Source organism: Papaver somniferum, chromosome 7 (genome assembly GCF_003573695.1).
Source record: "Papaver somniferum cultivar HN1 chromosome 7, ASM357369v1, whole genome shotgun sequence".
Lineage (NCBI taxonomy): Eukaryota > Viridiplantae > Streptophyta > Magnoliopsida > Ranunculales > Papaveraceae > Papaver > Papaver somniferum.
Window position 1 is genome coordinate 35149595 of NC_039364.1, and position 26809 is coordinate 35176403.

At 34.9% G+C, this 26809-nt stretch overlaps 1 protein-coding gene and 1 long non-coding RNA gene across 2 annotated transcripts; one reads left to right on the plus strand and one right to left on the minus strand.

Moving 5' to 3' along the window:
- Positions 1 to 17216: 17216 nt before the first annotated feature.
- On the minus strand, positions 17217 to 21436 carry LOC113292574. The gene is made up of 2 exons (XR_003331799.1): positions 21301 to 21436; positions 17217 to 17493 (listed from the first exon to the last, which is right to left on the minus strand). It is a non-coding gene; the product is annotated as an uncharacterized LOC113292574 (long non-coding RNA).
- LOC113292573 lies at positions 18811 to 19644 on the plus strand. Its single transcript, XM_026541462.1, has 2 exons — positions 18811 to 18900; positions 19017 to 19644. The coding sequence occupies exons 1-2, from the start codon at positions 18867 to 18869 to the stop codon at positions 19301 to 19303; spliced, it is 321 nt and encodes a 106-aa protein (XP_026397247.1). The 5' UTR covers positions 18811 to 18866; the 3' UTR covers positions 19304 to 19644.
- Positions 21437 to 26809: the final 5373 nt, after the last annotated feature.

A 26809-nucleotide genomic window follows, 5' to 3' on the forward strand; every position in this document is an offset into this window, starting at 1 on the left:
ACTCTCGCAATAAGCAAAATTTTCAAAAATACATTTGATTGAATGGCAAAATTGAGATTGCGAAATTCAGATACAATATGATGATTTGCGAAGACTCTCGCAGAGATAATGAATTTTACAGAAAGTAATCAGAGAAAAATGACAAAAGAGAAAGAGGCGAACCTTTATGGTGTACACCCTAGTTCGCGAATACAATTTCGCAAGAGGAAAATGTAAGACCTAAAGTACGTCATATAAGGGGGTACTTGTTGCATGGCTCAGGGAAAGGCTACACCGCCACCGGAACCTGAGTCATGGAGATATGGGGTCAATGAAGCCCATCCGGGAGAGGCACCTTGGATTCTCAGCTTAAGCATATGGCTTAGGTTGGGCGACTAAGGTAATAAGGACTCTCCCAAGGAGTGCAGATCTGATCAAGGCGCCGAGGTACACGGTTGAGTCAAGAGTGCCAGAGACGTTTGAAGCGTACTTTTCCATTCTTGACAAGTCTTGGATTATACTGCACTCGGCCTGAAGAAAACCCCACTTAGGGTGCAGTCTCGTAACCATAAACCCTATAGGTAAAAGGGATAAGAGGCTTCGAAAAAAACTGGTTGTTGTTAAGAGTGGATGTGAGGAGCTAACCTTGTATGGTAGAAGTACGCCTCCTTGAAGGGGCAACCAGGGGGAGATAAGGGCGGCACCCTCCATTAGGGAGCTGATAAGTGTCTTAAGACGCAAATGTCATGAGGCTTTTTATTCGCAAGGATATTAAGGCTTGTCATATTTGTGCAACAATCCTGAAGAGGCAATAATACAAAAGAAAAGGATAAGACGAGATCAATGGGTTTTCGCATGAAAGTGCGAAGACGTCCTGCGATTTCGTCGCAAGACGGCAATGTCATGGGGCTTTATTTTCGCAAGAATATTTAGGCCTGTCATATTGTCGCAACATTCCTGAAGAGGCCATAATACAAAAGAAAAAGTTAAGGCAAGATCAATGGGTTTTTGCATGAAAGTGCAAGGACGTCCTGCGATTTTGTCGCAATGACAAGAGGTGGCATAATAAGACCTTTAATTAGGAAGGCAAAATAAGACCACACAGGAATGAGATTTTGAAAAGAACAAAATTCACTTCGCAAAGATTGCGAAGTTATACAATAAGAAATTTATGAAATCTCTCATTTGGATTCAAATAACAGAGGCAAGTATGGGAATGTATGAAATTAGAAAATGTTATTTGTCTCCATATGATAGATTTACTCAAATTCAAGAATTAATGATTATATTGATTAACTGTATTGCAAAGAAGAATTGTTTTAATTAATGCAGGTCAAAATGAAAGAAACACAAATATACAGAAAGAAGAAATAAATGTACAAGTATTACAAAGAATCAAAGAAAGAAATAAAGACTACTTCTTTTAATCCTTCATTATCTTCATCAGACTTGTTTCCTTCTTCGTCTGCGTCAGAATCTTCATCACCATCAGAACTTCCATCACTATCAGATTCTTCATCGTCAGCTTCGCTATCAGAGATAATCAAACTGGGAGTATTCTGTGGGATTTCTTCCAAAGACAAGGATAATCAGAATGTGGGATATTATGATCCACAAACCATTTGGATAGTTTGATTGCGAAAATGCATAGCATCATTCTTAAAATTCGCAACAGTGATCTTGATTTGATTCTTTAATCTAGAATACTTGTCGTTGCGAGAAGAAAGATTCTTTGCGAGTTCCTCCTTTTCAGCTTCGTTCTCAATCTTTTCACGATATCTATTTTCAGAATCTGCGAACAAAAGACAATCAATTATTAACTTGATGAGAATTCATAAGAAGCAAAATTAGTAAAGAAGAGCAGTTAGTAACCTTCTCTGTCAGAAATCATATCTCTAATCAAGGCTGTATGCTCAACTTGGAGACTAACATTTACACCTAAATCTTTTCTAGCATCATCTAATTTTCGCAGCCCAACAAATTCATCCTCACTACTTATAAGAAGACGAGAACGAATTTGATTTTCCCTTTCGCAGAGTTCGAATTCTTGCGGTTAGCTTCATCTCGTTCAAGTTGAACTTCAAGAAGCCTCTTGGAATTTCGCCAAAGCCTTGGCACCTTGATCAGAGATACGATCCTTATCATCTATGAGACCGCTAATTTTGGTTCTTAACTCATTGGTTTTCTCTTTAGAATCAAGAAGGAGACGCTTAAATCGTTGGCTAAGCCTAAACTAGATCTATGATCAATTTCTAAGAGGCGAAATTTAGATCTAAGCTCATTTAGAGAAAGAGATGAAATTCTATCATTTGAGAAGCTATTTAGGGAATTGTTAAGACGCTCAAGAAGGGTATCATTATCCAAGGCATTAGGAAATTAACGAAGAAGGGTAGCTTCATCAGAAAGACCATAAATGTCTGCAAAAAAGATCATTTAAATAAGATAAAACAACAGGATGAATGAATAAAGGGAAAAGAGAAAAGTAACATACCGTAAAGCTGATTATTAACTTGCTGAAGACTAGAGATTTTGTTCTTATACGAAGAAGAATCAATTTCTAATTGTCTATTTTTCTCGCGAAGACCTTTAACTTCAGCTTCCAATTCTTCATTCTTTTTGCGAAATTGAAGATTCTTCTTTTCAAGATTTTCACGTCTTCTCTCTAGATCTGAGGCAACAGCAAAAGAAGCTTTTCCATCCTACGAAAAAATATAAAAAATATTAATATAGAAAGAAATTTTGAGTTATAACAATGAAGAAGTAAAAGGATAAAAGTATACCAGACTATTGAGAGAATGCAAGAAGTCGGGAGTCACTGATCTAGAAACTCCTCGAAGAGAGCTATCACCATTCAGTAAAGGGACATCGCAAAGAGTAGCGAGAGCTTTGCAGGTATTTGCGAATTGGCTATCTCCCATTCCTTGTAGAGAATCAGAAAAGAGGCCAGACAGCTTAGCCGTAAAAGATTCAGGTGGAGAATCTTCACTTGCAGCAAGATCATCGTTGTCCTCATCACCCTTGTCACTTTCGGAATTTTCGTTAGGAGGGATATTTGAAGGAGAAGAAGAACAAACTTTCCTTTTCTTTGGAGGAGGACCAGTTTAATTTTCCCTGCGAAGAGCACCTTTACCTTTATCACCAATCTTCGCAACATCGGCAGATTCTTCTACTTCAGCAATAATCTTCACACACAGATAGAAATAAGAAATGGAAGCATGGAAGTAACAGTATATTGTTTAAAATCATAAGAGAAAATTTCTTACCTCATCTGTGTATGAGCGAAGATCTAATAGAGTACTAGATTTCCCATTCATGTTATAACTATCTTTCAGTTTTTGGATCTGCGGAATGTCGCAAGAGTTAGCGAATAGAATAATAAAAATCGATAAAGAAATATAAAGTGAGTTAAATGGGAAGAAACATACCTCTTTCTCCTTCTCGGGCCAAGAGAAAACCCAAGGTTGATAAGCAGCGAGATTTGCAGGAAGAACATTTGACCCAGCAATGTAGGGTCCTTTTAGCATTAAACGAAAAACACACCATTTATCATCTTTAGATTGGCGAGGAGTTGTGTTTTTACCAGAATGCCAGTCAATATCTTGCATGAGAATTTTGGCTTCATCAATGTTATCTTTCCTTTTTAAGCGAATACCCCAGCGAGTATTCTCTTTCTTCATGGAGATAAGTTCATAGTTCTCAAAGAAATTCGCTACTGTGTATTTCTCAGCAACTATCTCTAGATTTGCGAATTTAGGATCCCTAAGTTCTTTGGAATAAAGAGATCATCTGCCAGCACCACGATTAGCGAACTCTAGCATCAGACGGATGTAGTCCCCACTCAGTTGGAAGATAGCTCGCGAAAATCCCGAGTGAGCGAGAATTTCATAAAATAAAGGAAGATCTGGGTTATAAAGAGGATTACGAAGACCTGCGAGAATCTGACCTAGCGAAACTATGATTGATTGATCATCACAATACTGATCAGAGAAAAGTTTGACAGAAAGAATTGATTTGGCATTTTCACCAGGAATGGTGGAGAGTGTGAAACCTTTATCAGCAAGATCTTTTTGGACATCTTGTAAATTCTTTTCATATCCATGACCACTTGGAGCCATGTTTGAATATAGAGTATGGGAATGAATAAAAAGTAAGAGGATTGAAGGAAGAAAAAGTTAAAGCAGCAGAACTTGCAGAAGAATAACAGAGTTGCAGAGATGAGAGAATAAAAATAGAAGAGAAAGTAAAAAGAAAAGTAGAAAGAAGAGTAAGAAGAGTATATAAAGGGGATTTTTTTTACTCGAAGAAATAAACATCATTAAGACGAAGAGACGTGAGCGGTTGAAAAGTAGCGGTTACAGAAGACGTGTCAAGAAACAAATGGATGAAAGAATACGTGTGATAAATGCAGAATATGAAAATATGAACAGCTGCGGCATTTCTCACATCATTCTCTACTTTGCAGAGAAGATATGAGAAGAGGCAAGATGTAGGATCAGAATCTCGGAATGACAATGTTTCAGCGAAATCATCAATGACACGGCACAACAACGTCGCAGAACAATTTCAGAAATAATAAAATAAATGACGTCATCTAAGATCACGAGAAAGATATGATAGTCCTGCGAAAATTAGAGAGTTTGCGAAATTAACATTTGTAAGGTTGCAAGAATGTCGCAGACCGTACCCGAAAATAAAGGACAGATTAGCTGTCATCCACTATGTATTTCCTTATAAATAGTCGTTCGAGTTGTAAAGAGAGAGAGAGATCTTTTTTGAGTAAGAAACAAGTAAATAGGAGAGAGAAAGTCTAGAGCAGAGATCATTCTTGATTTCTTTATCTTTTCTTGTAAGAACATTCAAAGATTGATCAATAAAATTAAGAGTGTAAACCTAAAAATGAGTTGATTAATAATGAAATCATATGAGGGGTGTAGTGTGGGATTTCCTGCAACTACACACGTACTCACACAACCAAAACAAAAGAAAAAGAAAGTTTGTAGGGTTTCTGAATCTCCACCCACCACTGTAATGGCTTCCAACAAAATCCACTACTTGAGGCAATCCGGTATATATATATATTTCTAGACTTTGTAATTATCATTTATATTTTATGATTATTGTTATTTCTAACATGAATTTATTTTTTATGCTTATGTGTTTTGATTCTGAAGTATTATATCAATCCATCTGAGAAACTGATGAACAAAGCATCTGATTGGAAAGTTGTTGAAAATGAAGATGGGATTGAGTTGATTTTCGATGAGGCTGCTTTCAAGGGTATTCTTATTTTTGGAAAAAGATACAACAATCATGCTATCGGCGATTCTGGAAACAAGGAAGACGAGTGCAGTTTCATAATGAATACTGATTATCTTGATGCTAGAAAGATTGATTGTGAGCTTAAGGGTGACATTTCAAAGTTTTACATTCCTAAAATCAAAGTTGAAGAAAATAAGAATTGAAGAAGAATGTTGTTGGGGTTAAGGCTGAGCATAAGTAGTACTAGTAGTATGAGAAATGGAAGGTGGGCTCTAGATCTTGGTTTTTATCAAAATTTCTTTCTAGTTTTGTTCTTCTTCTAGGATTTCTGATTTTACTTTCTCAGTAGGGGGTTTTGAGATGTGTTTTGTTGAGATTGGTATTTTTATGATCATCATGGGGTTTAATGATGAATATCAACATCTGATGTAATCCTTCCATTTCTATAGTAAAACAAAGAGTCCCATGGATGAAGTAGCAGTAGTACTACTGTTCATTATGTGTTAACTAACGTTTTCTTTTCTTTAATCCAAGAAAACTTTAATGGTTTTGCACATGTGTAGGATCAGAATATCGCAGCAATAATGCCTCAATGAAATTATTAACAACACAACACAACAGTGTCGCAGAACAGTGAAGATCTATAGAGGGAACAGTATGGAGATGAATAAGAAATTAAAAATGTTAAAAGAAGAAGAAAGAAAAAAAACTTGCAATGGCAGAATTTATGGAAGAACAATAGAGTTGCAGAGATGAGAGAGTAAAAAGAGAAGAGAAAGTAAAAAGAAAATGGAAAGAAGAGTAAGAAGAATATATATAGAAGATTTTTTTTTACTCGAACAAATAAACACCATTAATACGAAAAAACGTGAGCGGTTGAAAAGTAGCGGTTACAGAAGACGTGTCAAGAAATAGATGGAAGAAAGGATACGTGTGATAAATGCAGAATATGAAGAGATAGACAGATGCGGCATTTCTCACATCGTTCTCTACTTCGCAGAGAAGAGGCAAGATGTAGGATCAGAATCTCGCAGCAACAATACCTCAGTGAAATTATTAACAAACAACACAACAGTGTCGCAGAACAACTTCAGAAACGAAATAATAAACGACGTCAGCTAAATCACGAGAAAAATGTGATGGTCCTGCGAAAATTAGGGAGTTTGCGAGATTAACATTTGTAAAGTTGCGAGAATGTCGCAAGCCATATCCGAAAGTAAAGGACAGATTAGTTGTCATCCACTATGTAATTTCCTATAAATAGTCGTTCAGTTGTAAAGGAAAAGAGGGGGATCTTTTCTGAGTGAGAAGCAAGTAAATAGGAGAGAGAAAATCTAGAGCAGTTGTTATTCTTGATTCCTTTATCTTTTCTTGTAAGATTGTTCAAAGATTCATCAATAAAATTAAGATTGTTAATCTAAAATGAGTTGAATGCTAATGAAATCTTGTGAGGGGTGTAGTGTAGGATTTCTTGCAACTACATAATGGCGCTAGAAACAGGGAGTCTGAAGATTGAAAGTTGAAGATTGTTGTTGAGATTGTTCAAATCAAGAAAGTGATTAAACGAATCAGTGAACCAGTTAAAATAAAAATGATTAGAGTCAATGAAGATGACAAAAGATTGGAGTGTAATATGATAACAAAAACAATGGTTAATGATTCCATGAAAACATCAAAGGAAGGATACATAAACGAAATTTTGAAGGAAGGAAGGTTATGGCGGTAGAAAAGACATCACCCTTGAAATATTGGGAAAAGTAAAAAGTCACATTCATGGCTGCAGAAATACCAAAAGAAAATTTGAACCGCACATCTCCATTGGTTATTACAATACCTATTACACGAAAAGAGAAGGGGACAACAATAAAATCCACGGAAGAATGAATATTGAACATAATTTTAGTCGATACAAGGAGTTCAGTGGATATAATATATTATCATGCGCTCAAAGGAATGGGATTCAAAGATGAAGAAATATCTTGTTCAACATTTCTTGTTCATGGCTTTGGAAAATCCACAACAAAACCTAAAGGAGAAATAGTGGTGTGAATTCCACTAGGAGAGATCGAAACACAAGTGACACTATACGTAGTGGATATGGAATCACCATATAACATGATATTGGGGAGGCCATGGATACACACAATTAAAGTTGTAGCATCAACATTGCATCAATGCATCAAGTTCCCCATGCCAAATGGAGTAGTTGAGATTAGAGGAGATATTGACAATGCGAAATTATGTTATCAAATTGAAGTAAAGCATTATGAAGGACGAGCAAAAAGGCGACAATGTCGCAGAAAAATAGCAAAGGAGGCAAAGAAAGAAGAAGAATTTAGAGTGTACATGATAAGAGCAAAAGAAGGTAAAGGAATACGCAACGAAATTTCGGAGGAAGGAGATGGACCTGCGAAGATGATAAAAGAGCCAACACCAATGGGAGAACCCAAGGCCAGTTATACTGCGGCAGAACCAACAAAAGAAGTAAATGTTGGAACTATAGAAGAACCCCTAATATTGAGGATTGGAACCAAGATGGAGGCAGAAGAGGAAGAAAGAACTGTCAATCTTTTGTGGGAATATAAAGATATTTTCGGGGGGAGCATGGATGAGATACCTGGAATAGATCCGTCAATTGCATGTCATAAGTTGGAGATCAACAAGAATGTGAGACCATTTAAACCGAGAATAAGAAAAATCGCAACAACCTACCATCCTCAAATAGAAGAAGAATTACATAAAATGCTTGAGGCGGAAATTATAAGAGAAGCTAAATACCCAGAGTGGATAGCAAACATGGTTGTTGTTCCAAAGAAAAATAAAGGGAAAAGAATTTGCATAGATTTCACTGATTTAAACAAGGCTTGCCCTAAAGATAGTTTTCCGTTGTCGGATATTCCTCAAATGGTTGAATCAGCAGCGGGAAATAATAGAGTGTCTTCTTTAGATGGGTACAAAGGTTATAACCAAATCCCTCTCGCTGAAGAAGATCAAGAACATATTGCTTTTTTTGCTCCAAGAGGTTAATACAGTTATACAAAAATGTCGTTTGGTTTGCGAAATACAGGAGCAATGTATCAAAGAATGGTAGAGAAGATGTTCGCGAAATGGATACACAAAACATTAGAGGTATACGTGGATGACGTGTTAGTGAAGAGTAAAGAAGCTAAAGATCATGTATAAGATTTTAGGGAGATTTTTGAACAGATGCGGCATTATAATATTAAACTGAACCCTGAAAAATGCATTTTTGGGGTTGCATCGGGAAAAAATTTAGGCTACATTGTATCAAAATAAGGAATACAAGTTGATCCAGAAAAGGTACAAGCAGTTCGTGACATGCCAACACCAGCAACGGTAAAGGATGTACAAAAATTGAACGGACTTTTAGCTTCGCTAGGAAGATTCATTTCGCGATCATCAGACAAATGTAAACATTTTTTTCAATATACTCAAGAAGGGTGCGAAATTCAAATGGACTGATGAATGTGAGAAAGCTTTTCAAGGGATCAAAGAACACCTTATGAATACATCTATTTTACAAAAGGCAGAACCAGGAGAAGAACTATTGATCTATCTTGCGACAACATCACATGCTTTAAGCGTTGTGTTATTGCGAACGGACGAAGGAGTGGAAAAACCCATTTATTACATCAGCAAAACATTTAATGCTGCAGAGAAGAATTATTCAAAGATTGAGAAGCTAATTTTAGCATTAGTATATGCCGCATTTAAACTTCGCATATATTTTCAAGCACACAAAATAAGGGTGCTAACAAAAGTACCAATTGAATGAATGATGAAGAATTAAAAAAGATCAGGTAGGGTGGAGAGATGGAATGCACAAATAGGACATTTTGAAATCAAGTATGAAATATTATCTTCACCAAAATCACAAGTTGTCGCAGATTTCTTAGCAGAATTTCCTTTAGAAGATGATGAAGCGGTGGAAGAGATGATGGATATAGAAGAAGAACATGGAGATCCAAAAGACTTATTAACAGAACCAAATAGATGGGAGATACTGGTAGATGGATCATCAAATAGGGAAGGCAATGGGGTTGGAATTGTTTTAATTTCGCCAGAAGGAACGAAGATGGATTTTTCATTCAGATTGGAATTCACATCCAGTAATAACGAAACGGAATATGAAGCTGTGATACATGCCTTAAAGTTCGCAATAGAAATGAAACTTGAAAATGCCAGGATCACTAGTGATTCGCAGCTAGTTATTCGCCAAATAAAGGGAGAGTACACTACAAATTAACCATCCTTGAAGAAATACAAGAAGCTCGTTGAAGAATTGTCAGCGAAAATACTAAAGATAAAATGGAGGCATATTTCAAGGAAGGATAACAGACTCGCAGACGCTTTTGCTTTCATCTCAAGCATGATGACAGATCCAACTGCGAGATGCATAAAAATACATACACTTCTGTCACCGTCAATCAATAAAGAATAAGAAGAAGTGAACGTGATGATAATAGACGGTGGAGAAGAAGAACAAACGAACAATATCGCAGACTGGAGAACAGAACTTCATGCATATTTGTCCAAAGAAGTTGAGAGAAAAATCTTAGTGCGGGTTTGATCTTAAGCAAACTTGATGAGTTAGAAGAAAAAAGAGAAAGAGCTTTACAACATATGGAGAATTATCAGCGAAGATTAGCCCGAGAATATAATAAACGTGTCAAAGTACGCGAATTTCAACCAGGAGATTTAGTTCTGCGAGAGACACCAATATATCAGCGAGAAAATGGTGGAAAGTTAGCGAAAAAATGGGATGGACCTTACATCATTAAGGAGATAGTTGGGAAAGGAGCTTATAAATTAATGGATCCAGAAGGTAGAGATGTTGGTCATATACTTGACAGACCATGAAACATATTGTACTTAAAAAGATATTATCCATAAGAAGCTTTGAGAAGTTGTGGATTCTGAAAGAATAGTTGCGAGATTATTCATATCAAAACAAGATCATGATGTGCGAAATTTTCGTAGAGATAATCATAGAACAATGACATAAAAGAAAAGGGAGAACCTTTATGGCGTACACCCTAGTTCGCGAATAAAATTTCGCAAGAGGCAAATGTAAGACCTAAAGTATGTCATATAAGGGGGTACATGTTGCATGACTCAGGGAAAAGGTTACACCACCCCTGGAACCTGAGTCATGGAGATTTGGGGTCAATAAAGCCCATCCGGGAGAGGCACCTTGGATTCTCAACTTAAGCATATGACTTAGGTTGGGCGACTAAGGTAATAAGGACTCTCCCAAGGCGCCGAGGTACACGGTTGAGTCAAGAGTGCCAGGGGAATCTGGAGCATACCTTGCCATTCTTGACAAGACTTGGCTTATACTACACTCGGCCCGAAGAAAACCCCACTTAGGGTGCAATCTCGTAACCATAAACCATATAGGTAAAAGGGATAAGAGGCTGCGAAAACAACTGGTTGTTGTTAAGACCGGATGGGAGGAGCCAACCTTGTATGGTAGAGGTACGCCTCCTTGAAGGGGAAACCATGGGGAAGATAAGGGCGGCACCCTCCATTAGGGAGCTGATAAGTGTCTTAAGACGCAAATGTCATGAGGCTTTTTACTCGCAAGGGTATTAAGGCTTGTCATATTTGTGCGACAATCCTGAAGAGGCAATAATACAAAAGAAAAAGATAAGACGAGATCAATGGGTTTTCGCATGAAAGTGCGAAGACGTCCTGCGATTTCGTCGCAAGACGGCAATGTAATGGGTTTTCGTAAGAATATTTAGGCCTATCATATTGTCGCAACATTCCTGAATAGGCAATAATAAAAAAGAAAAAGTTAAGGAAAGATCAATGGGTTTTTGCATGAAAGTGCAAGGACGTCCTGCGATTTTGTCGCAATGACAAGAGGTGGCATAATAAGACCTTTAATTAGGAAGGCAAAATAAGACCACATGAAAAAAAAAATATTTATAAGTATTCATAACAGATCATTTCTCGCAAGAAAGATAATGAGAGGCAAGTATGGGAATCAGTAAACAAGAGGCATTATCTTTCTCGCCAATTAATTCCAAAGTTGGTTGAAGAATATTATTCGCAAGAAATGGTAAAGATGAAGCAATTCAAGAAGATAGAACTAGATAAGAAGCTCATGTTTCAGTATTAATTCCAGTAGAAGGAGACAATTGACGCTCTTCGCCATTGTTCTCACTATCGCCAACCTTTTCTTCATTTCGATTCTGATCTTCACCAAAAATAATTCCTTTGAGAAGGACTTCTTTTTCACCGCCATCTTGATTATCGCCAGCAATTACTTCTTTAGAAGAGATTTTTTTTCGTTTCCATCTTGATTAGTACCAGCAGTTGCTTCCTTAGAAGGGATCTTTTCTCTATCTTCCAAAAGACTATTCTCTTCACCACTTTCATAATCATAATCACTGTCAGCAGGACGAGGAATTTCATCATCATCTACTTCCAAAGGTTCGATTGAAGTAGGAGGAAGAGATTTGGACAATAAAATATCATTCACAAGAACTTCAGCCCGGAGATGAACTTGACGAAGAAGTGCTCTCTGATGATTCTTATCTTGAATATCCTTAAAGTAAGCAAGATAATCAAGTCTTCTTTCTACTCGGTCGCGAGAACCAGTAAGGACGGAGACGAGTAGTGCATTTTCTTTGCGAATTTTGTCATATTTATCCTCCAAAACAGAAATGGAGAAGTGAAGATTTTTCTCAGACTCTGGGAAAAGTAGAATACAAAATTTCAGTAAGACGAAGAACTCAAAAAGATATGACAAAGAAAATATAGTAAAGGAAGTCAAACTATTATGACTACCTTCCTTTTGCGAAATAAGGTGTTGAATCAAGGTCAGACAACTATTCTCCCAACGGTCCATCGCATCATCAAATTTATCTCCAACTAAACCTTTAAGTCGAGACTGAAGATTTTTCTCTTTAAAAATAAGAAAGTCATTTTTCTTCGCAAGAGAAGAATAAGATTCTTCTAATTTGGAATATTGTTCTTTAAGTTGGTTCACCTTTACACTTAAAGCAATTCTACCTTGAATGAGTGTATCTATTTCAGCGATAGATGACTCTGTTACTTCTTTAAGTTCATTTCTCAAAGAGCGAAGAGATTGTTCTTGGTCATCACATACTTTCTGAAGGATGCTAAGCTGTTGCGAAGATATCGCCATCTTGTTTAAACAAATTCGCTTCTCTTGAGATAGAGTTTTATTCTCATCTGATAAAGATTTCATCCCTAGATTAGCTTTAGTTAAAGAATAAGAGAGGAGAGATATTTCATTACTTAATAAATCTTGCCTCCGAACTAATTGGGTATTTTCATTGGTAATATTATTTATATGATCAAAAGAGTATGAATAGAGGTTATCTAATTGATTATATTGGTCCGTCAAAATCTCTTTATCAACACGGGCTTCTTCAACAGCAGATTCAAATTGATATCTCTCTATTATTCGTTTCTGGTTTAAGGCTTAACATGCGAAAAAGGGATTTCGAGGATAATTAAATATGAAAAGGATAAAATCATTAGAAAGTCAAATTGAAGACACAGATAAGGAAATCATACCTCTCAGTTCATCATTCTTCTTGCGAAGATTGTCGCGATCCAGCGAAATATTTTGGAGCTTTTGATTTTCGATACGAAGAGCATTACACTCTTTTTCCAAAGCTGTTTGCGAAGCAGCTCTGTCAGAGCCAAAATACTTACTCAAAATTTCGCAAATACCAGACTTGACAGGATCAATGGGAGACTTCTTGCCATCATCTAGGACCTCAGACAAAACTTTGAAAGCAATATCTATTCCTTCCACAGTTTCTTTCGAAAAAGGAAGAGGCTCAGGTAGAGAACTGGCAATGATAGAAGGTTGGGAAACATTATCAATAGGAGGAGAAGAAGTTTCATCCACAGAAGGATTAATAAGGGGGGTTTCAATCATTGAAAGGTCAGTTGAAGAAATGAAATCTGAGGCAACCTTTTCGCGAATTGGAGATAATGGTTTAACTTGCGAAGATATCGCAGGAGATTTTGAAGAGATAAGTAAGTGGAATGGAACAGAGGTTTCAACGGTTTTGAGATGGCGAGATTTCTTGAGAGGTTTGTTGGCATCCTTATCACCCTGCGAATTACAATCCAGATAAGAAACAGAGGCAAAAATATTGTTATTAGAAAAGAATAATGTTTCTTACTACCTTCTGATTCGCAGACTTTCTTTTGTTTACAACAATCTTATGCTGCGATCTGGGAATATTAGGGTTTTGAACCGTAAATTTGGTGTTAGAGGCGTTTTTGCTGAAATAACAACAATATGGGAATCACATAAACATCATCATCGAATAAGGCAGTAAGCAAGATCAATTTCAGCAAAACCCATAAGAAAGAAAAAAGAAAACTAACCTCGATGAATCCATGGAAAACACCAGCAGGAAGATTAATTCGTAAAAATTAAAAAGGAAGAAAGTTACGAACAATGAAAATCTACAGAGGGAACATTATGGAGATGAAGAAGAAATTAAAAAGATTAAAAGAAGAAGAAAGAAGAAAAAGTTGCAATGGCAGAATTTATGGAAGAACAATAGAGTTGCAGAGATGAGAGAGTAAAAAGAGAAGAGAAAGTAAAAAGAAAATGGAAAGAAGAGTAAGAAGAATATATAGAGAAGATTTTTTTTTACTCGAAGAAATAAACACCATTAATACGAAAAGACGTGAGCGGTTGAAAAGCAGCGGTTACAGAAGACGTGTCAAGAAATAGATGGAAGAAAGGATACGTGTGATAAATGCAGAATATGAAGAGATAGACAGCTGCGGCATTTCTCACATCGTTCTCTACTTCGCAGAGAAGATATGAGAAGAGGCAAGATATAGGATCAGAATCTCGCAGCAGTAATGCCTCAGCAAAATTATTGACAACACAACACAACAGTGTCGCAGAACAACTTCAGAAACGAAATAATAAACGACGTCAGCTAAATCACGAGAAAAATGTGATGGTCCTGCGAAAATTAGGGAGTTTGCGAGATTAACATTTGTAAGGTTGCGAGAATGTCGCAAGCCATATTCGAAAATAAAGGAAAGATTAGCTGTCATCCACTATTTACTCTTTTCTGAGTGAGAAGCAAGTAAATAGGAGAGAGAAAATCTAGAGCAGTGGTTATTATTGATTCCTTTATCTTTTCTTGTAAGATTGTTCAAAGATTCATCAATAAAATTAAGATTGTTAATCTAAAATGAGTTGAATGTTAATGAAATCTTGTGAGGGGTGTAGTGTAGGATTTCCTGCAACTACAACATGAAAACACGGAGATCAACAGTAGAGGGAAGGTTTTGTTTTGTAGCATATCGATGTGTTCTGCAAAATAAGCTTTCGTTTTGGATAATTATTACTGATTTGGCCAATTCTATCCGCTATTTACTTTTAACATACCAACAGAAGAATCCAATTCCTTTGCAAGACGTAAAAACAAGGGACGATCACCTAAACCAATGAAGAAATTCCCTAAAAACAAGGGACGACGTGTTTGGTTATCCAGAAAGGATTGTGGTTTTCAGGAATGTGATTTATATAATATGTATCTCGTGGCATACTATTTGGTGACAACAAGGTTAAGAGCTTTAGAAAACATTGTTTAGTGTTTATGTTCGATATAGGAGTCTGTTGGAGGAAACATGAGTCATCTTAAAAGCCCAAGAAATGTGTGGTTTTCTAAGGAATGAATGGATGGTAACGATATCAAATTGTTGGCACATCAACCACTTGAATTTAGCTTCCCTGGTATCACTTAATTTAATGATGGAAACTATATCGTACGACAAAACAAGTCGGTAACGAGGGAAATATAAGATGTTGCCCAATTAATTAATAATACTTTAATTGCATTGATTGATATCTATATCTTTTGTTAATTTATTTTTTTTATTTTTTTTTTGTATTTGAAATGTCGTTGATAATATTAGGTTTATTATTGTTGAGAATCTTTGGTAATATCTAAGTTTGGTTGAATTTCATTACAAATAAGTCAGTAAAATTCAAACAAATATTATTCAGAAGATATGATTGCAAAGACCTAATGTATTACTTAAATAAACTGAACATTATAAACAATAAAGGATTTACATTATAGAGTTACAGACTTAGTTTTTGTAAATTATCCTTCAAAAAAAAGATGGTAATCTAACACAATAATAAATAAAACATGTGTTTATATTATGAAAAAAAATATTATACTTGTACTAATCTATCATTCATACATACCTTAGAGTACAGAATAAAAGTTCGTACGTTATAAAAGTTGATTAAAAAGGGAACACATATGAAATTTGGGAAAGAAAGAATTTTTCCATTGTATCTTTAATTAAAACTAAAATATTGAGTAAGGTTTTTGGATTAGGAGGAAACTGAAATAGGTTTAAATGGTGAAAGGCCAATAATGCTTTTCATGGGAATAAGAATATATATAACTAAAAAGAAAACATTACTTTTGTTGATTTGGGAGTTTACAAAGTGTTACTCAAGAAAATTAAATTTTGTATGACGATATAAAAACTACTATAATTGACTTTAAGATTACGATTTATATAGTATACTCCACAGTGAACAAAATTTATTTTTGGGAGTGTATGTTCAGGTAAAACAATAACTGATTTAATTTAATATTTTTAAAACCAGTACAAATTGTTTTGCCATAACTCATTGTAGAACTTTTTTTTTTGTTTTTTTTTTCTCCTCCAAACTCAATAGGAAGAAAATTTATAACAAAACTAAAATGCTAATCACACAAATATAGTAAATTACCAAAGGGTTCATGTTCTTATCAACATAAGTTTAATTTATATTACAAACTTTAACCATTATTTCCAGTATAAATCGTCGAAAAGAAACTTTTCACAATCTTAAAACAACTTTATGGGTTGTCTCTTTATTGAGAGAAACAATAGGTATCGAAAAATTGGTAGTCAGAAGCTGAAATAAAGAAAACTTTTTCCCCACAATTTGGACGAATTACCCTTTGTACAGAAAGTATAAGCAATTGAAATTTTCTAGAGTATTTCATCTTTGTGTCAATGTGTAGTACTTATGATGATTATGGTACTTCTTTATAGATAAATTTATTGCTTTTCGTGAATCAATTAACATCTAAACCGAGGTCAGAAACTTTTCAATGACGGAAGTAAGTCATAAAGCATTTAGATTTTATACAAAATGAAGTTTGAGGTAATTGTATTTTAGGCTATGCGGATGTATTTAACTATTTAACAAGTATATGTAGTTATAGATTTTTTTGTTAGCCGGTAGATGCTAATTGATAAGTGCATAATTTATTATATTTGGTATAAATTTCATGTTGTATTTGTTATCTCTTGTATGTTACCTTGTATTATTCTTGTATTCCTTTATTTGTCTTAGTTAGGTCTAATTATCTAAAAAAAACTAAAGAGTGCTAAAATGAACAATATAATGAAGGCGGATAAGTTCAGACTCAGAAACATTTTAACTTTAATCTTATAGAGCCAGAAGGGGAATCCAACATAGATAGAATTAAAACATTCAGACATAGGACGAATAAGTTATTGAGCAAAACAAAGAAACCAAGTTGGATTTGTTTTTTATTGGTTATTAGCCCTTTTCTGGGCATGTGCTAGAAGAAAGTAGAAATTGTGTTTTGGACCTGTCTTGGACGTGTTTTTTCCCTAGTTTTGAGTTTTTGACAAGCTTCTGATACATGATTTGAGGCACATGTACTGTTAATATGAAGGTACTATTTTAGAGATACTTTCTAGTAAGATTTTGAGAAATTCTGACATCACAAAGAGGGAGGAGAATATAGGAGCAGGGAGATTAGGGATTTACTATAATGATTCCACTCTCCATATAACCCCGAACAATGACTAAATAGAAAGTATGTCGTTAATTTCTTTCAAAAGGTACAAAACCTCAAGAAAATATATGAACATATCCCTATTATAGTTGGAAATATGCAGAAGGGAATTCATTTCTTATTATAAGGTAAAGATGTTCAAAAATAATTATGGTGTTCTTGACGACACTAATAAGTTCCAGAAATAATAAATGTTCTCGTCAAAAATAAATAAATAAATAAAGCTATCAAAGTGTAATTATCCCCACTGCCTCATATCTACATAAAAAAAAAGTAAATAAGAAAAAGTATAGATGTCCATCCTCGGTTAGATATATTCAGAATATCGATCTGCCGGAACTGGAATCAATCAAACTCTTTCACGATCCAGCACCTGAAAAATAATTCACGAAAGTTAAACTCCAAGGAAGTTCACGATAAATTTTAAGCCAAGATAAATTCAAGGAATCAATAAATAGTTAATGGCACTAGACATGCCATGAATTTAACGGCTTACTATGACCTTGTCATTTAGCATTTAACAGCATTATGCGGATTCAATTACAAAACACCACCAGGTCCACCACCTATACAAGAACTATTATTTCAACAACCGCCACAATTACTAAAATGAGGCACAACCTACATAAGGTCATAAATTTTTATCCATGATCCATACTGATTTGGGTATCTGGATCTACCTATATAAGGAACATAAAATGTTAGCTAAGATCCCATATTGAATTAGAAATCCATCTTAAATTCCACCGCGACCAACCTCGATATTGTATCATTTTTGATCTCATTGCCGCACATTGCAGTAAACATTGTTAGATGCTACCAACAGAACGATACACATTCATAAAACTGGTACTACTACACCTTACAAGAACATCGTCGTTACACATCTAGTGGTTACTATACCGGGACGTAACCTAAGAAAATCCCACTCTTATCAGAAAGTAAGCAAACCCACTCATATACAAACATAACCTTGATCTATAAGAGTGGGTTTGACCTGTGTCTAGTGGCGGAGGCAATGTGAAACAAAGGTGTGCAAATTGCACACCCTTAAATCTGAAAATCTTTTACTGGGTCTTAGTTTTACAAGCCCAAGTGAATGAAACAATAAATTCACCCCCTAGAAATATAAAATGGAAAGCCCAAGAGTGCAAAACTGATTTTCTAAATTTCTTATAATTAGATCTTACTTTTCTCATTTACATGCTAGTATTAGCATACTCATCCCGAGAGACATCAACACTAGTATTATTTAAAGAATTTGACAAGAATTAAACTTATATTGCAACTTGAACGATAAATGAGAACCACCATTGCCTTCCGTAATATACATGAGAATAAACAAATTACATGGATTGGACGAGGTAAACCTCAAAATATGCCTCAACAAAAAGAAAATGCAAACGGGAACCCTTAAGCACATTTATTGGCCTTATCACGGAGGGACAGGACTGGGTTAGAGATAAACAAGTCAAGTGACAAAAACCGGAGCACTTTGTTGATTCTACTTTTGCATACACACATATTAATAGCCTAGAACATTCGTCCCTCGAATTACTATTAATTAACACTAGTTACATGGTTAACTACTGTAATAACCACTACTAATCAACTCAACAAAATATCTTTTGCCTTTGTATTCCTCTATAAATATCAGAACCCCATCATTCTCTCATTTCCACACTCACACAACCTAAAAAGAAGAAGAAACTTTCTAGGGTTTCTGAATCTCCACCTACCACTCTAATGGCTTCGAAAATCCACATCTTCAGGCAATCAGGTTTACTCATATTTCCTAGACTTTTCAGTTATCAAATTTATTTTCTGATAATTATTATTTCTAACATGGATTTTGTTTTTGTATGGTGATGTGTTTTGATTGTGCAACCATGGAAGATGGAACCCCTGAGAAGTATTATATCAATCCTTCTCTGAAACTGATAAGTAGAACATCTCATTGGAGGGTGGTAGATTACGAAGATGGTGTTGATCTTACATTCAATAAGGGTGCTCTTGATGATGTTCTTCTTTTTAAAGTATACTATAACCAGGCTGTTGGTGATTGTGAAAACAAGGATGATGACTTTAGTTACATAGTGAATACTGATTATCTTAATCATAGGGAAGTGAAGGCTGAGATCAAAGACCACGTCAACATATTACTTCCCCAAAATCAAGTGTGAGATTAAAGATGCCGTTACAGAGACTTGCGTTCCTAAAATCAAAGGTGATGAAAATAAGAACAAGAACAAGAATTGATGTTGTTAGAGTGCAGGCTGAGTAGTGGTACTAGTACTAATAGTAAGAGAAATGAAAGGTGCATGGGTTCTCTTTAGGTTTTATGGTTGTTTTTCTATGGTTTCTGGTGTTAATTTCTAGGGTTTTCTTCTTCAGATCTGTTATGTTGAGATTGATATTTTGAATCATCAGTGGGTTTAATGAGAATCAACATATGTAACTGATGTAATCCTTTCATTGTGAAAAAAATCTCATGGATTTTGTGTTTATTAACATATATAGTACTGTTAATTTTGTGTTTTTTTTTTCTTTTTTTATTTAAGTTTAAAGAAATCATTATAATGGCGTTACCCATGAAACTACAGAAAATTTGCAACCAAAAAGCTAGATTTGAGAAGTTTTAATGTGTGATGTCTGTTTATTTCAGAGAGAGAGGCAAGAAAAAAAAAACTCTTGTGAAATAATTTCTTAATTGGTGAAAATTCATGGAAAAGAGTAAATGGTTCTGTACGTACGTCCATGAATTACAGAGATGAGCTATAACATGTAGCTAGACAGTAGAGTCAAGGTTTTGTTTTGAAGTGCACCTGTTTTCTCTGATGGTAAATTTTCAGAGACAAAGGTAGTAGGCTAGTAGCAGTAAAAGTAAAGTAAGAGATGGGAGTATTAAAAGTTTGAATCCACATAACTTATTATTGCTTGACTTGGACAGGTTACACTTGCTAGAAGTTTTTATTGTGCAAAAAGACACTCTTATATATCCATGAGCACCACTTCAGATTCTGAATCCGGTAATTATCACCTTTTAGCAAGTGATGCGTTTCGCTGGTGTTTTGAGCATTTTGAATTTGTTTGCCGGTGTTTAAATTTTAAACGGTGATGCATAGGGCCAAGAAAATTTGAATGTGCACCAAGGTCGTCTAGCAGCAATTCCCAATACCCCCTCTCTCTTCTGATTTATTTATAAGTAGTAAAGTAGGTTATAGGATAGCCATAGGTGTTATGAGATAGCTGTTTGGTGGTTCAGTTGTTGCTAGGCATGGGTTCGATTGATGTGGTATCTTTTCCATATGAAAACTAATGATGAAGATTGAGGGTATTCAGGTATCTTTCCCATATGGTTTTGTACGAAAACATAGAGAGATGAGCTATAACGTGTAAAGCCAGGGTGGGTTTTATCTTGATAGAATGTATCCGTATTTTGTAAAATCAGCTTTATTGTCCTGATTTTGATGAAAGCTTAAAATGGCAATCTCAACTCTCAATATATGAATCAAGTTCACACTATAATCAGGTGTTGTTGCCTTGACACGTCCTAGCTTTCAATTATTTCACCATATGGATCTTTTTTTTTATGAAAACTAGTTTCTCACCCGTGCTACGCACGGGTCTTTATTTTGGTTATAAAATATTATATCCATGTGTTAAAATAAATTTCATTAAATGCAAATAATGTTAAATAGCTAATAAAAAAATCAGTACGTTGGTGATCCTAAAAATTGACAAACAATCAATTAATAAGTGAAAATCCAATGCAGTACAATAAAAATAAAAACACTTAAAAAGTTATAGGTTTGTAATCCAACATTTTCACAAATTACAACAATCACTATGTACTAAATGCATGGTGAATGGTTGTAAATAAATGCAACTGCATCAAGAGAATTGTTATTCAAGAAACAACTATTGTCTTGACTCGCTGAGCTGCAACATATATGCAATATCAAATCCACTTAAACATCAAATTGTGATCAAACTCAAATAAAAATGTCATCATATTTCAAAACAGACTTAAATTAGAAGACTTTATTTCTTCCCAGATAAAATTGTTTGCCACAATCCTTGCATAAAACGAAAAGATGAAATATAAAAGGTAATGAATTAAGAATCGAACAAAAAGATGAAAGACGGAGAGTGTATGAGAGACATGGGGAGCACTAACCAAATATTGGACTCCCAACATCCAGCTCTTCTAGACCTTGGTCTTCATTCTACTTTTCTTTAAGGATTGTTGCAAAATAACCTTTGTTGATGATTTTAAAGCTCCAACTAGTTCAACATGACAAATATAAGCAGATTAGCTGAGGATAACCTTCTTAAAAAATAAAATTAAGAAAATGGTTCTCATCCATCAGAAAGTCTCGCGATAAATTCGAAAAGTGGAGGACCCAGTTCAACCTTTTACTATGCCAATACTAAAAGAGCTCTCACTCTCAACCACAGGATATCCGGATCCTCTCACATTATTTATCTCGGTATTTTTGGGTGTCAACGTAGAGTCGTTGAAAAATAAATTAGATATTTTTCCCTTTTTTTCGAAGCATAAATCATGTCTAATAATCACTTCTAACACGACTACGGAGATCTGATCTTATATGAATAAATGCCTTTTTGTATGTATAACCAATAGGTTTCTCTTTCTTATGTATAAGTTATTCATTCTTTTTTTATAATGGTATTTTTGGACGTCAACATAGAATTATTTATATATAAATTAGAAGTTGTGTGTAACAATCCCTTCCAACTTGACTACGAAAGTACGGATATTTTTTAGGAATAATTCATCCGTTATTCCTTTATTTCTATTTCTTCCGCGTTGCGTATTTTTCTTTCTTTTTTACTTGAAACTTCAAGTTGAAAGTTATACTATTTTATATCTTCCTCCTATTTTTTCTTAGAAGATTGACATGTCCACAGCATACTTTTTCTAGATTGACCTGCCCACATCATACAGTGTGAAATTATACTAACGAACGATTTTAGTTTGGCTTCTCGTGCAACTTGTCTCTATAAAGAAAATATTTATGCATTAGCCTATCGATTTGACTTTTTTTTTCATGCTCGAAATGGGAATGCCAAATGAAAATAGTTTGTTAGTTTTTTACGTTGTTGTCCTTGGCGTCGAAATGGGAATGCCGAATGAAAATGCTTTCTTAGTTTTTTACGTTGTTATCCTTGGAATGGATTAGTAGGCTATAAGAGATTTAAATTTTAAACCACTGGGAAAAACGGAAGCAATACACACATCGATATTTCCCCCATGTAAAAATCCCGATAATGGGTCATGTGGTCCTAGGAATGCTTCTCTGCATTGAGATTATAAATGGTGTTACGTTATTGGGTCCTATTGTTCTCTCAGTTGGGATTAGTTATTGGGAAAAATCGTCGATAAAGCTATCATTTTCTCTGGGAAAACTTGCCCAAACCTCTGCAAAACACTGACTATCGACTAAAATGACTAAAATTTAGTTGCTATCTTTTTTATTCATTAAAAAAAAGAGTCAAATTAACTATTAACGATAGTTGATTAAAGATAAACAAAATATTCTTCTGGAATTGCTTAACAACAAATAATTTATTAGAATGTTTTAAATATCAAGAAGAAGAAAAAGAAGGAAAAAATCAAACAACATTTGATTTTAAGTGTTGTAGAAGATCCACAAAATATTATTTTGGAATGCATGACAGGTGATAATTGATTTTGAACTGCACATCGGCCATAATTGGATGATGTTGCTTACATTTTATTACATTCCGCCTTCATTCATTCTCCCTTAACCACATGTACAAATCAAACTTTTAGGTCAGAATGTCTTATTGAACAAAATGTATTATCGAACCCAGTTCATGTTAATTCCTTATCGAACCCAGGATCACCATAGGAACCAAGCGCAGAAATCCCAACTTCAACCACAACATATGCTAAACAGCATTTACTTGGATCAATCAGAAGTATAATTTCTAATTTTAATGGGTAACAATTTTACCTTTCATCTAGACATTATCCCTGGATGATAACACTACATATGCAGAACAGTTTCCGTTTGACAGTAACTATATACATCAAAATAAGATAATATCAAAAGCGACTGTAAAATTTACCAAAGGGAAAAAAATGAAGCAGAACTGACATGAAAGTAGAAACAAATTTTTCTAATTTTACTACCCAATCATATTTCTAACTCCAAGACACTTCATGTATTATAATTGTCCCGTCAGAAAAAACTTAATGAGAATAATCAAATTGCCAATTGAAATATTGCAGTCAGAAATGAACCATAAAAAGACTTTAATGTCATTTGGGGTTTACAAAATGCATACGCCTTTTTTTTTACCTGGTTGAGCTTATAATGTCCTTGACGATCGGCCTTAGCTCTTTATTGGCCATCCACTGTATAACCTGAACTAATACCTGAATTTGAAATAACATACTTCAACGTTTCAAAGAAACAAAAGATGAAAAGCATCATATTGAGCAGTGGATTCAAGATCTGCAAACCATTAATAAATAGGAACATAAGGTTTTAGCCAATGGCTAATATTATTTTAGGAACTTAAAAGGTTTCTTTGGTAAACCATTAGATTAATCCATATGGACTATACTATTATTTGTTAAACCCCCTCAGGCTTCCGTACATGCATATAGAAAAATTTATAAGTGGTTACTTTCGTAAAAGAAAAAAACTACCAAAAAATCATCATCGGCTTGCGGATTCCGGAAAGTAAGATCTAATTATCATCACTCTGTTTAGTCAACAAGAGGCAATCCATATATGTGAAAACTACGGACAGACCCATTTTACAGATTATTCCCACTGTGAAACCCACGCTCAGAAATTCTCAGGCGCGCACCCATTCTCGGTGATAAAATTATGCACAGGCCCATAATTTTGAGAAATTATGTTTTCGTTTTTCTTCTTTCCAAACTAATCTAAAATCACCATATTCCTCTCAAATCTCATCTTCTCTGTTCTTCTCTTGATCTCAACAGCTTCATCACCATCTTAATCTTGAATTTCCAGTAAATCGGTGAAGAAGAATTCGAGCACCTGTTGATGATGAAATTGAATCGAGTTATGGGTTCTTAAAAGTTACATACTACGGCTGTGAAGTTTTCAGATTTATTGTTAAAACCTTTTCCATTTCTTTGCTTCCATAATCATATCTACTGCTGCTACTACTGCAACTTCATCATCAATTCTTCAATCCACATACAAAAACAACACTATTTCAATCAAAACCCATCAGTTCAATTAGCTTCTCATCTTCAAAATTCTTCAAAAAGAATACAAATAAGAGATTACAGGGAATGCCTTTGCTTTCAACAAGATTTGAAGTCAAGAAACAGTTTAAGGGTTCTCGAAATAGGGCTTGTGGTGGATCTGAAATGGAAAAATTTCTGTTGCTGTTAATATGAGAAGGGGATCTGATGCATAGAAGAACAACAAGTTGTTACCGTGAGTTAATGGCTGTTGTGGTTGCAGGGAGGAGATAACTGATGTTGTTGACCTGAGAAATTATGGAGTTTGGTGGTACAAGAAGCTACAGATGCAGTGACTGTTGGTGTTGATTGAACTGTGACTGAAATAAATTCAAATGGCATTGGATTGTGTTGATTTAGACAGATACCGGAGGATAGAGGCATCATTAACATTGGGTTCTAGCTGAATTTTTCATTGGCAAGGAGATTCCAACTAAGAAATGTAGTGCAGTGAAGAAGTTCAGTAAACTGCCATTGTTGTATGGCTAAATCATGAAGAACAGAGGAGATTCATGGTGAAGATTAGTAATTGTTAAAGAGTTTTGAATGGATTGTGAATGTGGGTTGTGTGTGAATTCAAATTCTGAGCAGGGAAAGAGTTGTGCAATCTCCAATATACAGCCGGTGCATAGCCCTCATCAGATTGCAATACGCACGTATAGTGCTTGACAAAATTCCTGAACTAGAGTTAGCAAGATATTTGGAGTTCAATTCATATCGGAAAGTCAGGGAAGAATGATGGGCTAGTCTGCCATATTTTCTATACCCTGTAACAAGGAATTTGAGCCAGTAAAAACAGCTAGCGAATGGAGCTCAGATTGACCTAGAAGTCAGGTTGTGGGAGATAGTTATGAGGCCAGAAAGGACGCAGTGAAGGAATGAACTGCTGCCGTTCAATTGCATCCGAATGGTGTAATCAGTGGCTGAGTTATGGTGGCGGTTGGGTTAGTCCGATGAGGGATAACCCCAATCTCCTCAATTATCTTAAAGGTTATTTAACCTTTTCTTGGATAGACAACACTGACCTTTTTTTGGTCAGACAACACTGAAAAGTAGGTGAGCTTAATCTCTCTCGAAAAGCACACGAATGTTTGAGTTGCACCAAAACATGTTGAAGTAATTGAATAATTTATTGGGCAGCTATGATAATGGTTGCATCACCTGTTATGCATCTATAGAAGTTGTTGCATAACTTGTTATGCAGTCCAAAAAACGGTTGCATAACACGTTATGCAACTACTTTTTTCTTAGTATTGAAACCAACAAAAAATAAGGTTGCATAACTTGTCATGCACCTACAATAATATCTACATAACATGTTATGCAGTCGTGAAAATGGATGCATAAAAATATTGTTGCATAATGCATTATGCATCGAGAAAATTGTTGCACAATCTTTTATGCATCGAGAAAATAGATGCATAACCTGATATGCATCCGTAAATATGGATGCATACTGCACTATGCATCATTTTTTATATACGCACTAAATCAACCAAAACAATGCTTACATAACTTGTTATAGATGCATAACTTTGTTATGCAGATGGATAATTTGTTATGCAGTCGAGAAAATGGTTGCATAATTCGTTATGCGTCTGCAGAATGTGTTATACATCTTTTTTGGTGGCTGCATAATGGTTATGTATCAAGTTTTCGAAAATTTAACATAAATTGGTGATCAGCTCCGATTTTTTCGTGAAAAACAAAATTTTGATATTCTTGTTTGTACTCGTTGCATAGCTCTCTTAAAAAGATTTCCAACGATATAAAATTTGTAAAATTCCAAGGCGCGGATTTTTAGATATGTAATGTCCAAGTTGTGTTGCCAATTATACCATTGAAAAATTAGGGTGCATAACGAGTTATCCCTGAAAAAATAGTATGCATAACCCGTCATGCGGATGCATAATCCGCCATGCAGACATATTTAATAATTTCATATAATTATGGGTGTCACAAAAATAATTATGGGTGTCACTGTACCCAAAATTAATTGTGGGCCTGACAATAAGAATATTATTTTTTTTGGGTCTCCTCCTAATTTTCCTTTCATATATATTTCTCACAAGCTTCGGTAAGGGAACCTGGAGTCAATTAAGACCTTGCGATCCTACAAAATCAATGACATGCAGGAATTAATATATACTCGTTAGGAATATTAAAAATTTCCAGTTTCACATAAATATTTTAACTCGTCTCTTCACTACGAGGAAGTAACATCAATATCTACGAACCAAAATCAACAAAATATAGCATCAAAATATGCTACGATCTCACTATGAACTTATCGCCGGTAATCGATAGAAGAGAGTATGAGAAATGCTGACCATGTTAACTGCGAACGGAAACTAATGAGACTCATGAATCTTGAATCCAAAATCATAAATCTGTAGTAAATCAACCAAAT

What these genes read in the sequence shown, in the direction of transcription:
- LOC113292573 (XM_026541462.1), top strand. Translation starts at nt 18,867, where the DNA reads ATGGCTTCGAAAATCCACATCTTCAGGCAATCAG. An exon ending in CCACATCTTCAGGCAATCAG is followed by an intron (nt 18,901 to 19,016) that starts GTTTACTCATAT and finishes CAACCATGGAAG; the next exon opens with ATGGAACCCCTGAGAAGTAT.